At 34.1% G+C, this 11,933-nt stretch overlaps 1 protein-coding gene across 1 annotated transcript; it reads left to right on the top strand.

Annotated features, from left to right (window-relative positions):
- The first annotated feature begins 4 nt into the window (after positions 1–4).
- On the top strand, positions 5–9,953 carry LOC105533446. The gene is made up of 5 exons (XM_011971920.1): positions 5–105; positions 3,365–3,487; positions 4,938–5,003; positions 8,276–8,305; positions 9,657–9,953. The coding sequence occupies exons 2-5, from the start codon at positions 3,398–3,400 to the stop codon at positions 9,777–9,779; spliced, it is 309 nt and encodes a 102-aa protein (XP_011827310.1). The 5' UTR covers positions 5–105; positions 3,365–3,397; the 3' UTR covers positions 9,780–9,953.
- The last annotated feature ends 1,980 nt before the right edge of the window (positions 9,954–11,933 follow it).

Consider the following 11,933-nt stretch of genomic DNA (forward strand, 5'->3'; position numbering starts at 1 on the left):
GTTCCGCGGGGGGCGCGCGTGGGCGTGGCCCCTCAGTCCACGCGTGGCCCCTAAGTCGCCGCGGCTCTAGTCCGGGACGCGGCTTTCCGGAGTAGAGCCCTGGAGGTTTGTGCCACCGAGAACCCGAGTCTGTGACACAGACATCCTCATTACATCATCCTGCCACTCCGGCCGTCCCGCTCTTTCTCCCCCCATCCCCGCCCCGTGGCTTGTTTGTTAGTTGGTTTTTTAATTTTTTTAATCCCATTTTCTTGTACTGTCTTATTTTTGGTGTCAAGGACTGGAGAGACTCCTGCAAGATATTGAGGCATTTAGAATGTATGGTTCTGTTGCCGTGGTTGTCACCTCCGCTCTATGTCAAATTTAAGACTCATTTCTTAAGGATGTCTCTATTTTCTGCTTTATTTGCACATTGATGGCTCTGCTGCTCAGCTGGCCACGGCCACCCGGCGTCTGAGATAGAATTGTCTTAATATGAGAAAGGGAAGGGCGGATCATGATTAGCAGGCAGACTGCATGCAGGTAGCGTCTGGCGGGTTTTCTCCGTTTTTATATGAAAGCGTTCATTTTTTTTGCTGGTAAACACGAGCTTTTAACTTTTTGTCTGGATAGTCGAGACCATTTGTTTCACTGTACCCTCCTTCTTACTTCCTATTCATCGGCTTTTCCGTTTGGAAAGCTGCATACTTGGTAGCGGTAGTTTAATTGGTGCCTTGACTCTGAAGCTTTCTCTTCCAGCAGAGGTGGGATCTGTATCCCTCCCATCCCAGGTTACCAAGAAGACTTTTTCTCCCCTTGCTTTCTGTTGCATTTGTATCTTTCCAAACATTTAAACTTACACTAGGGATAAGTTTGCTCGGGTTGTTTTTAACGTAGGACTATTAAATATTCTCATTTTAAAACTTCCTAAAGGTTTATTGGTTTGTCATGTCTGCACGGATCCAGTTTCGCATAACTCTTAAAATTTAAAGCTTTAAAGTAGGATTCGCAGTTGTATTGCCAAGACATGGCCCTAGAGCTTGTTCTTCAAGTTTTGGCTGTACAGTTGTCATTGTTTCAGTCAAGTGCAAAAGAGGTTATTCCTGTTTATTTAGTGTAATAGCTATTTACAGTTAAAACTTTAAAGACTCATAAAAGTAGGTCTGCTGTATTTTAAAGATCTCATCATTCTTGTGGGAGAGACACAACACCAACACTAGGAAAGGCAACAGATTGCTTCTGTCATATCGCTTTGCTGTTTTGGAGTGTACTTAAAGGATTATGATTGATAAGGCTGTCTTGCCAGAGAATGTTGACACAGGTGTGCATCGTTATCTTAATTAAGATCCTGAGAAAATGTTGTCTATAAATGGTGACATAAGAAGGGCGGCATATTTTTGTACAGTTTTGCTTTTGGAGAATTTAATTGCACTTGAAACCTGTCTTTGAGCTTCCAGATTTTGTGAGCACTTTGGCAACAGAAGTTTTAGAGAGAAATGATAGTTTAATGTTAAGTGTTCTGGCATGGACTAATACTACTTGTGGCTTTTTGGTAATGCCTGTGTCGGTTTCTTTGTGCTCTATCTTTGTGGAATAATGGTTTCTAATTTTGAAAGAAAAGCATAAAATAGAGCAGTATTTTATTAAGCAAACACTTTATTAGTGTTCAGAATAAATCTGTAGAGGAAGGCATGCTTAATGTGCAGGAACAGGAATGTAATAAGAGGTAAATATATGAGAAATTTATGCTATTTTGTTTTTTTGGAAAAGAAGCAGTCTCCTGGGGTGCCTTAATGATCTGAAACAATTTCTTTTTCATATCAAGTACCTAGCTACAATGTTTACGGAATGCCTTGTTTTTATTTCTAAAAATAGAAGAAAACTGTTTTATTTCTTCCAAAATATTGTTCTGTGCATTTGAATTGATGAGTAAGTGAAGATAGTGCATTTAGTCTCTTACTCGTTTAAGGATCTGAGTCATAACCTGGGTGACCACTAAAATAATATTACTGTTCTTCACTCCAAATCTTGGAATGCAAAAACACTGGCAAGATGGATGCTGTTGATTATATTACCCTTGTCTTACCCAGCACCTAATACCTTTTAACATAAGTATTGCATTAAGATTTTCCCCTCTCTTTGTAGCTCATGATTTCCTGGAAGCTGGCTATCAGTGTGTATGTAAGAAGTGTGTATGTTTTTCTTTAATATTAAAACTCACTGTAGAAAGAGGAAATGAAAGTGGAGGAGACCATAGGCATATGATCGGAAAAGCCAGGTGTAGTCACAGCTCATTCTTGACTCCAAGGATAATTAGCTGGTTAGAATTACATAGTAAACTAAAAGAAAGACTTATGTAGATTTGTTTGCTAAAACTAAAACAAGACCATTAATTTTGAGATAATTGCTTTATTTATCTCCCATAGCACCCCCAATCAAAAAATTTTTTCCCCTCTGGCAGCTATGATGAGCATTCTTATGGTGTTATCCATGTGTTATTTTCAAATTTGATATATTGCATTAAAAGAGATGAAATAGGAATATGAACTAATTGTCCATTTTAACGAATAACTCAATAATTATTACTATATGTGTACATTCTAGAAATCTTAGGAAAAAATGTTCTTTAGTTGATAACAGGAAAGTAAATTAAATCATGTAATCCTGAGTGAATTAAATATGCTCTTCACAATAGATTATGAACATAGCATCATACTTTGGAATAATGTTTTAACTTTGGGATAGTACAGCCTGTTTTGAGTGGTAGTATCTCATTATCTTTGTGTATTTCTCTTCAATATCTCTTTTGTGTTGACTCCTGTATTTTAACACCTTTTTGGTATATTTGTTAGCTGTTTATAGGGAATAATTTTTCTTAATAGAATAGCAGCTGGTGCAACTCTAAGAACATGTCAAATCTAGGAATCCTTTTTTCCTTTTTCAATAATGACTGGTTTGCTTTCATAGCACTACTCCGAAGTGTGATGCTGAAGACTTATTTCTGCATAAATCTGCAGTGTTTTTATAGCTGTAGTATACCTAAACACCAATTTAGCTTAGCAAATTAACTTAGATGCTTCAAAATTGAAAACCAGTATATTCTAATGTACTTTGAGTTTAAGTCTTTATTAGTAAGCATGCACTTAACATTTGTTCGGGAGAAGAGAATGTAATTTTCTCCTGCAGTTGTCATTTCCGTAATCCATTTTTCTAGTCTTTTCTCAGGCTAATGATATTCCACACCTTGATACAGCTTTTATTTGTTTATTTGCCATAATATGGAGTGATACCTTGGAGAAAATTGGATATTTGAATCTAATATCCCAAAAGTATTACTTAGTTTTCTGTGTTTCCTTAAACAGAATCATTTCCATTTTCTGTGCAGGTGATAAGTGTGATGCTTCCGTAATACATTTGGATGTTGTCAGGTAAGTTCACTTCTGAACTAAGGGGTTCCTCCAAATGTTGGCTGAAATTTGTCCTTGCACATCCCAAGGCTCGTCTGCAAGTGAGTGTCTGCACACAGTTTGCTTGTACGTGGAGTCAATCCAAAATAGCATCAATGTTGGTTTTACCAAAGTATTTATATTGATAATAGAGGCTAAGTACAAAATGTAGAGAATGTCAGTTACTTGAGGCCTTTGATCATTGAAAATTTTTATTAATTCATTAAACAAGACTACCGTAAATAGAAAAATTTTAGATTCATGAAATAAAACTGAATAATTTATTTTTACTTACTATTTATCATGGAATTACTTTGAATAATTTATTTTTAATGGTATAATTGGACAGTAAAATTTATAAACTCAGTGCTTTTCATAAAAATCAAAGTGAAGGTTGTGATATTTTATACAAATAGAATTATTATTTAAGAGAAATAACCTGTTTATGCCTAATTAGAGTTTTAATCGTTTCAATTACCTAGTTCCTTTAAGAACAAATTTAGTGGGAATATCAGTTCCAGTCAGGGGTACCAAACATTTTTAGTGACAGAGTACACACAGGTATGTAAAACTTGTCATTTCTCATCAAATAGAGACTGCTGAATATAGGCAGATAAGAAAAGCTATGAAAAAGAATTGTTTTGCAGAATATTTGTCTAGTGGTCAGATCTAGGAACTGAATTTATTGACTCAGAACACTTATATTAAGTAAAAAAAAATGGCTTCTTATAATCAAAAAAATAAAAAGTTAATTTTACAGAAGGCAGTAGTTAATATAGCCTCCAATAAAATAAATGTTTCTCTGAATAGTTTCCGAGGCATTACAGTGATTTTTAACTAATATGAAGTGATATATAATAATTTTAAAATAACATCCTTGTGTTTTCCTATTACTGATTGCTTATGGAAATTGGGTTTCATGTATGACTGAGAGCTAAAGCATTACAGTGAGTTGGAAAACACAACACAAATATAAAGAAAGTGTTAGGCGGTGAGCAATCTGATTCCTTTTTGTTTGCCTTTAAGCTTAGTTTTTTGTTTTACTTTGTTTTAGACCATGTATAAAATTGTTGAATTTAAAACATAAGAGGATTGAGTGATTTTTTTTTCCTCCTAAGGGTAAATGTAGGGAAAATCTAAACACATATGCAGATTGGTTGAGTTTTATATCTGTTATCGGCCATATTTATTAAGATTCATATTTCATGTATATTAAAGGTATTCAAATGTATTAAAATTCTTATATTCTTTCTATGTAAAATAGATGTAGGGGGTTCCCACTCTTGAAAATATGAAGAAAACATGTCCTTTCAGCAGTAATGGGTTTTGGTTGATTAATTGAGAAGGTTGTATTAAACGTTCTCTAGTGGAAATGGCTAAAGAGCATGCTTTTTGAGAAATGTATCATCTAGGAATAAAATCAATTGGAGTATTGGTAATTAAATTGTAATTCCATGAAGGAAGGAAGTGGTGCAAAAGATGAAGCTAACTATTCCTGTTTTTCTCTTTAAGAGTCTACAATTCATAATGGAGCTACTGTACTGGCTATTGGAAGGAGGAGATTCTGAAGATAAGGAGGTAATGTTATCTCTTTTAAAAGAATACTTTCCTCTGTAATCCTGAACCTTTATTACATGTAAGAACTTTGTGCAGTAGACAGCAATTTCTTTAAATTTGGTATATGGAAACAATTTTATTTTCCTCTGCTGAGTTTTTGAGCCTGCCTTTTCTAGTGCTATGGACTGCATTGGTAGAGCTGAGAAATACCATTTAGCCATACTCAGCACCCTTAAAATAGCTTCTTTCTGAGAATTAGATCTGCGAAGATGTCCTGCACAGTTCTTGTAGATGTCATTTTAGTTTGTGGTTGACGTGCATGCATTTAGCATGTTGCTTAACCGTCCTCATTCGCCTCCCAGTTCTTTGTTGCCTTCATTTTAGGGGGAATGTGTTTTCTGCTGGATGATTTACTGCCAGACACGACCAAACTCTGAGTAGAAGACTTGGTGGTTGGCAACTGGTTCCAGTGCTCTGCTGAGAAGTTAGTTGGGCCCAGCGTGGGGCACTGTAGTGTCCTGGAGGCCAGGAGCTCCTCACAGGGGTCTTTTCCTGGTTCAGAGCCTTAGGTGCCTTTCCGTTTTTCATGTAATCTTTTCCTAGGTTGGCTTCCTGCTTGCTTTGCAGCTGTTGCAGGGATTCATATGGAATGGAGGGCTCTCTTTTATTGTGGATTATTTCTTTGATAATTTACCCATGTGCTTTTTCATTTTCAAAAACCCATGGTGTTTAAGAATCAAAGATTCTTGAAGAACAAAAGTTGGGTTCAATTTGTATCTATGAGAAAAGATTCAATCCTCTGATGCTATGTAGCCACACTGAATATGCAGGCTAAATTAAAAACAGAGAAAAACCTTTTTATAATAGGCCAATTACTATATCTAGGAATGTTTATACAGGCTGAAATTTTGTAATGGTATTTATATCTGTTTTCCTTTTTAAGGGAAATAATATACTTTTCTAGGCATCCAAAATATCTGCCCCTTTCACTAATGTTGACATACCAACTTCCCCCAACCCCCAACACTAAATTTGACTGGCTTAAAAAAATCTGCCCCCTGAACTATATCTGGGGAGGAATATTATTAATAAAACAATGAAGGACTTCATGGTGTCTAGTTATATAATTAGGAAATTGGTTAGAAACATGGCTAAAACCAGTTTCTTTCATTAAAAGAACTAGTGTACATTTAAAAACAAAAACCTTCAGGAAAAAGACTCTTTAATCTTTAAGTCAAATAGTATTTTTGGTTAACACAGCAGGAAGGGGAAATATACCAATTTCAGATTCTTTTTATTCATGCCTAAGTAGAGGTTATAAGCAGCTAAGGAAGCGATTAAAATGTAGTCTAGTAAAAAATGGTGATATCAAAGTGATTACTTGGAAAGCAGTTTACATTTGCAAAAAAATTCAGTATTATGACCTTCACCAGCTTTTACACATCATATACTTGGGTTATTATGGGATAGCTTGTGTATGAAATGCAAGGGTATTTTTGAATTGACTAGGTCTTGCTGGTCATCTTAAAATATGTTGCAATATTACAAAGTTGAAATGTAATATTTTTTAATAGAAGGAAAATATAAATTTAATATCTGGGCAATTGAGACCTTTAAACTTACTTTAAAAGTATGATGTTGACATATATGATACTGTTTTGTCTTTGCTACATTAACAGAATTAGAGGGGTGTTCTACAATTCAGATATCTTATATATTAATTCCAAATTTTATTCTCTATAATGGACTTTTAAAATAAAAGGTGTATGTGCTTCAGAGGGCAAAATTTGAATCATGAGCTAATTTACTAAGCATCAGATTATAGAAAAGCAGCCTTGATTAATTTGGAACTGTGAAAGGGGGCAGGTAAAACTGTTTTCAGCTGAAATTTACTAATGCAGCAACCATTTAAATTAAATGTTTGTTAACATAATAATGATGGCATTTTCTCCTCCCCCTCCTTGTGGTTTTGTCCAACTAGATGTTACAGTGGCAGTTGCACTGACTGTTAAGTGTTTAAATGATGACACCATTATGTGAAGTGATTTTGAAATGAGAGATTCCAGCCAAGAATTACATCTGCTCCCATCTCCTTCAAATCATACTCTCTGGCAGTACAGATTATGATTGATTTGTTTGTGACAGATTGCAGGAAACAGTCATTGATTTTTCAATATTTTACCTTAAAATTATTTACAGTTGTAACCATGGGGAGGTATTTCCATGGGCTGTCAGCCCCTGAAAGACTAGGATAATATTCCCTGCTCTCTGACAAGACAAATTACCTGTAATGAGTGCAGTAGCTGAAGGGTATACTTTTATTTTAAAATATGTCAATAACCCCAGTGACTAAACGAATATTGATTTAGCATAATGAAGCCTGAGTAATGTGAAAATGAGCTTTTTCAAGGGGCATGGTAAAGTCTTTCTTTTTAGCTGGTTATAAGAAGCTTTTCATTCTTTTCAGCTAGCTGGTAGGAATATAGAATTTTATAAGCAAACCATCAGGAATGATAGTGTTGTTTCTGATAAGCAACATCCAAATATGTTGACCCTGCTTTTACTGTTTTTTTTCATTTCTTATTTTCAGTCTTACTTTCAGTTATAGAATAGTTACTGATTTGATGCGGTCTTTAACCGACTTAATATTTTTACAATTTCAATATATTTTGCATTGGAATCTCAAGTAATGAGTATTAAAATATATGTACAATCGTTTGTAGATGATATCATAATTATATTAAGACATTTCAAATGGGCTATTGTGGTATTTAATGTGCTGTATTTTATGGTAGAATAATTTTCAGTCTCTGGACATCAGATTGCTTTCAGTGGGAATGAAGATTAATTTACTTCAGTCCTGATTTTTTAGGCATCAATGCATGTTTTCATTTTTGTCAGACTTTTACCCCCTTTTAATATAATTCTCAACTTTTTATGGGTTTATTTCCCAATACATAAAATCCTTCAAAACAAGAATAATAAATTTTATATTTTGTATAAAAATAAATTTATTTTTAGTCCATCAGGGTATCTAAAGACTTTATGCCTAGGTATCTCCATATCTAACTCGATAAGGAAGGAAAATAGGATAAACAATGCTGGTAATATGTAGCAGAAAAGTAAGTATTTGAACAAGATGTCAAACTGATATTTCATGGAAACCGAACTCATTTTATGTAACTAATAGTAATCTTTTTTAAATCAATAGTAAAACCTGTTTAGAAATTAAAAATGAGTTATGATTTAAAGAAAATTCAGATGACTCATTGTGAGTGCTAGTTCTCTTGTAGGATGCCACTGGAAATGTTGAAATGAAAAATACAAGTATATCTTTTGATGGAAAAAAGGATAGTCTCTAGAACACAAAATTATTGTTTTATTTTTTTTCTCAGGAGTTTGCCTAAGGGTGTGACAGATGATCTCTGTCACTTAGTTGTGTCCTGTAATAAACTGGATGCTTTATAAAATACTAGACCTGTGATTTCATATGCTGTAATATTTCATTTCTCCATCTCGCCTCCAAATTATTTCCCCTTTTCTTTAAAAGGACCTTTGAAATATAGAAATACGAGGGATCATCATATGTGAAACTAGTAGCCCAGATTCATCAACCATTAATTTGATTTACAGTTTTTTAAGTCAACATGGTAACCATAGAATTACTTACGCCTTCCAGGGAAAAAAAAAAAGATACGAATTTTTTTCCTCAATAGTTTCTTAATAAAGTTAGATATGGAAAATAAAGCATAAACACAAATGTATGCTAAGAAAAACACGTATATTATTGTTTAGTTTATTTTGGAGTACAATCATAAATGTATTATAGTTACCATCTCCTGACCCCTCTTTAATTTCAACTAAACTAAGCATGTGTGTTTGTGTGTTCATTTTATAGTTCATATGTAGAACTATGTGAATTAAATTTAAGAAACATGTAAAGTAGAGGAAATAGTTTTCTGGGGAAATTTTTCCTTTTTGGATATTTTGCCCTTTTCCATTGCTTTTCTCTGCTTGAAAGCAAAAAAAGTACCCTGCCCCTGTTCTCCTTTAGGGAAAAACTATTCCTATAAAGTATTTTTAAATCATGTAAGTCATTGCCTAGGGTTAGCTAAACATTTGTTTTTAAAAAGGAGAAAATGCCCCTGCTTTAAGATTGTCTTGTATTTGTATCTATTAAGATAAACAGTTTGCTTTGATATGGTACATACCAATCTACTTAGTTAATTTTTTTCCAGAATTCGTTTTACTGTGTTTAGTCTGACCTTTTATGATAACTTAATATGGGAACAAATTAGCATATAATTCTATTTTCCATGTGACCTCAACCAGTTGCAGAATTGTACCACCACTTTTGGGGGGCAATTTGATAGTTTATGTAGACTATAGCATTAATTGTTCCCAAATGTTCAGTGCATCCTGGCTAATGTGTTATTGAAGGTGTTTTCACATAAGCAGTTAGAGGAAGCACTTCACCCCTATGACTAAGTTATTAAAATGCCTCCTAAAGGTAGCATTTTAAATTAGTATACATAATTGATTAGTAATTTGTCTTCTCCCAAGCATAAAACAGCATAGCAGAGTTAAGTGTGACCAGTGAAGTATAAGATATTAAGGATTGATGGTGACAATGATCATGGTAACTAAATGGATTTTTTTTTTTTTAAATTTTAGATTCAGCGATCGGTCTTTGAAATTTCCTGTGATATGTTTCAATCTAGATGCAAAGGACATGGAAAAATCAAAGTGCTCGAGTGGTTTAAATATGTTTTGGATGTTCCTGTTTATAGACGATAATACTTTTCCAATTAAAATCCTCAGTTGTCATGCAGAAGAAAGTTAAGCTCTACTTGATTGCCAATTTTACTGAAAATGCTTAGTATTTTACAGTATCACTGAATATATTTTGTTTAGCCAAAGTATAGGAAAAATAAAATAAATTGTGTAGGTTGACTTTTTTCTAAAAATGTCTTTTTTCTAAAAATGTCTTTATTGGATTGAATGTTTATGCCTGAAAAAAAAAGGTTCAAAAAATTCCTTTTACTATCATAGTCATTCTTTTGACAATCAGTTATTAGACTCGATTTAAAATAATTTTCTAATATGACTCTTACATTTATGGGAGGAAAAAGACTTGAAAGATACTCCTGTGTGTATTTTAATTCTCTGTAGTAGTCCCTCTGGAATAGAATGTCTCTTCCTCAAACAAATCTATTGGCTCATTTCATATATGAGAAAAAGTTGCCCTAACTGGCAGAGTTTCATCTCTGTAAAGAAGGCTGACATCCACCTCCTTCACAGAATCCTTGCATCTGGGTAATTGAGTAATGACAGATTACCTTGCCATTGGGAAATACCTTGTTGTGGCCTTTGTAGCAGCTACAGGAAGATGGAAGAATTCTTCTGTACAGACAGGTCTCCAGCCTCTTTGGTGTGGACACTGTGAAGGGGTACATCTGGTGAGAAGGAGTGCTTAGGGAAGGAACTGGGAAGGTCCACAAAGGCTGATGATGACAAAGAATCCAAGGGCTATGATGAATTCTTAAGCTTAGATCTCAGAGTCATAAAGTAAATTTATTAGGCCAGAGAGATTTCCTTTTTTATTTTTGATCTAACTTTATTTTTTCAGATTTATAAGTTCACATGCAATTGTACAAAATCATACAGAAATCTTTGAACACTACCCAGTTTCTCCTAATAGTAACTTCTTGCAATATACTGTATAGTACAGCATCACAACCTGGATATTGACATTGATGCAGTCAAGATAGAGAGCATTTCTATAACCAGGAGGATCCCTCATTACTGCCCTTTTATAGCCACCCCTACTTCCAGACCATCTCACTCCTCCCTTAACCCTGGCAACCACTAGCCTGTTCTCCATTTCTATAAATTTGTCTTTATAGGAATGTTATATAATTGCAATTAAAGTGTGTAACCTTTTGGGGTTTGACTCAAACCCAGCATCATTTTCTGGAGATTCAGCTTATATGTGTCAATAGTTTGTTCCCTTTTTTTCAGTTCAATAATATTCTATGGTATGCATGTACCATATCACTCGTCAATTAGAACTTCTGGGTTGTATCTGGTGTTTGATTATTACAAATAAAAGTGCTATATATATTCGTGTAGAGGTTTCTGTGTGAACATAAACTTTCATTTTCCTGGGACAAATGCCCAGGAGTGAAAATTGTGAGTCATATGGTAATTACATAGAGTATTTTTTTTTTTTTGAGACTTGAATTGATTTTGTGTCTGTGAGGGGGGAGGCAAGGAGAAACTCTATATTTTTGTAGTGTTTTTAACTAGATTTGTTTATGATTTTAAAACATAAAATCTTAACATAAGTTGTAGCCAAATATAAGAAAGGATTTTTCCAGAATCTAGACTTTATTCTTATTTTAGAGAAATACTTCTGAAAAAATTGCTTTATTGGCAAACAATTCCTATGTAAAGAAATAAAAGACACATATATACTCTAGGAAAGATGTTGCAAAGCTGACAGGCAACTTTGGGAAATTTGAGGGCAGTTTTCCAGTGTTACTAGAGACTTGACATTCAAGGATGTATTATGATAGTTTCTGAATTGATAGACTCTTTAGCGTTTGTCACTACCCTCAGGCCTGCAGTTTTTATTTGTAGAATTAACTCATTATCTTTACAATGCTTTGTTGAGTGCTGTTGCAGAAAATGCTCATTTAATTCAATTATATACACTTACTAGGAAAAAGAAAAAGTATCTTTTTCTAGTACATGGCCCCTGAAAATGACAGCTTTACACAATGCTGAATGGAGGAAACAGCTCTGTTTCCATCAAACTTCTGGTGGAAATTATGCAAAGTTACGTTATGCTCTCTGAGACATAGTGAGGTAGTACACAACCATGTATGCTATATTACTGGGGAGACCCACTGAAATAATTTTCAAGGATAATTTTTACTCTGATTTTCC

Source organism: Mandrillus leucophaeus, unplaced genomic scaffold (assembly GCF_000951045.1).
Source record: "Mandrillus leucophaeus isolate KB7577 unplaced genomic scaffold, Mleu.le_1.0 Scaffold125, whole genome shotgun sequence".
NCBI classification, from domain to species: Eukaryota; Metazoa; Chordata; class Mammalia; order Primates; family Cercopithecidae; genus Mandrillus; species Mandrillus leucophaeus.

What these genes read in the sequence shown, in the direction of transcription:
- LOC105533446 (XM_011971920.1), top strand. Translation starts at nt 3,398, where the DNA reads ATGTTGTCAGGTAAGTTCACTTCTGAACTAAGGGGTTCCTCCAAATGT. An exon ending in ATCCCAAGGCTCGTCTGCAA is followed by an intron (nt 3,488 to 4,937) that starts GTGAGTGTCTGC and finishes TTTCTCTTTAAG; the next exon opens with AGTCTACAATTCATAATGGA. An exon ending in GAGATTCTGAAGATAAGGAG is followed by an intron (nt 5,004 to 8,275) that starts GTAATGTTATCT and finishes GTTCTCTTGTAG; the next exon opens with GATGCCACTGGAAATGTTGA.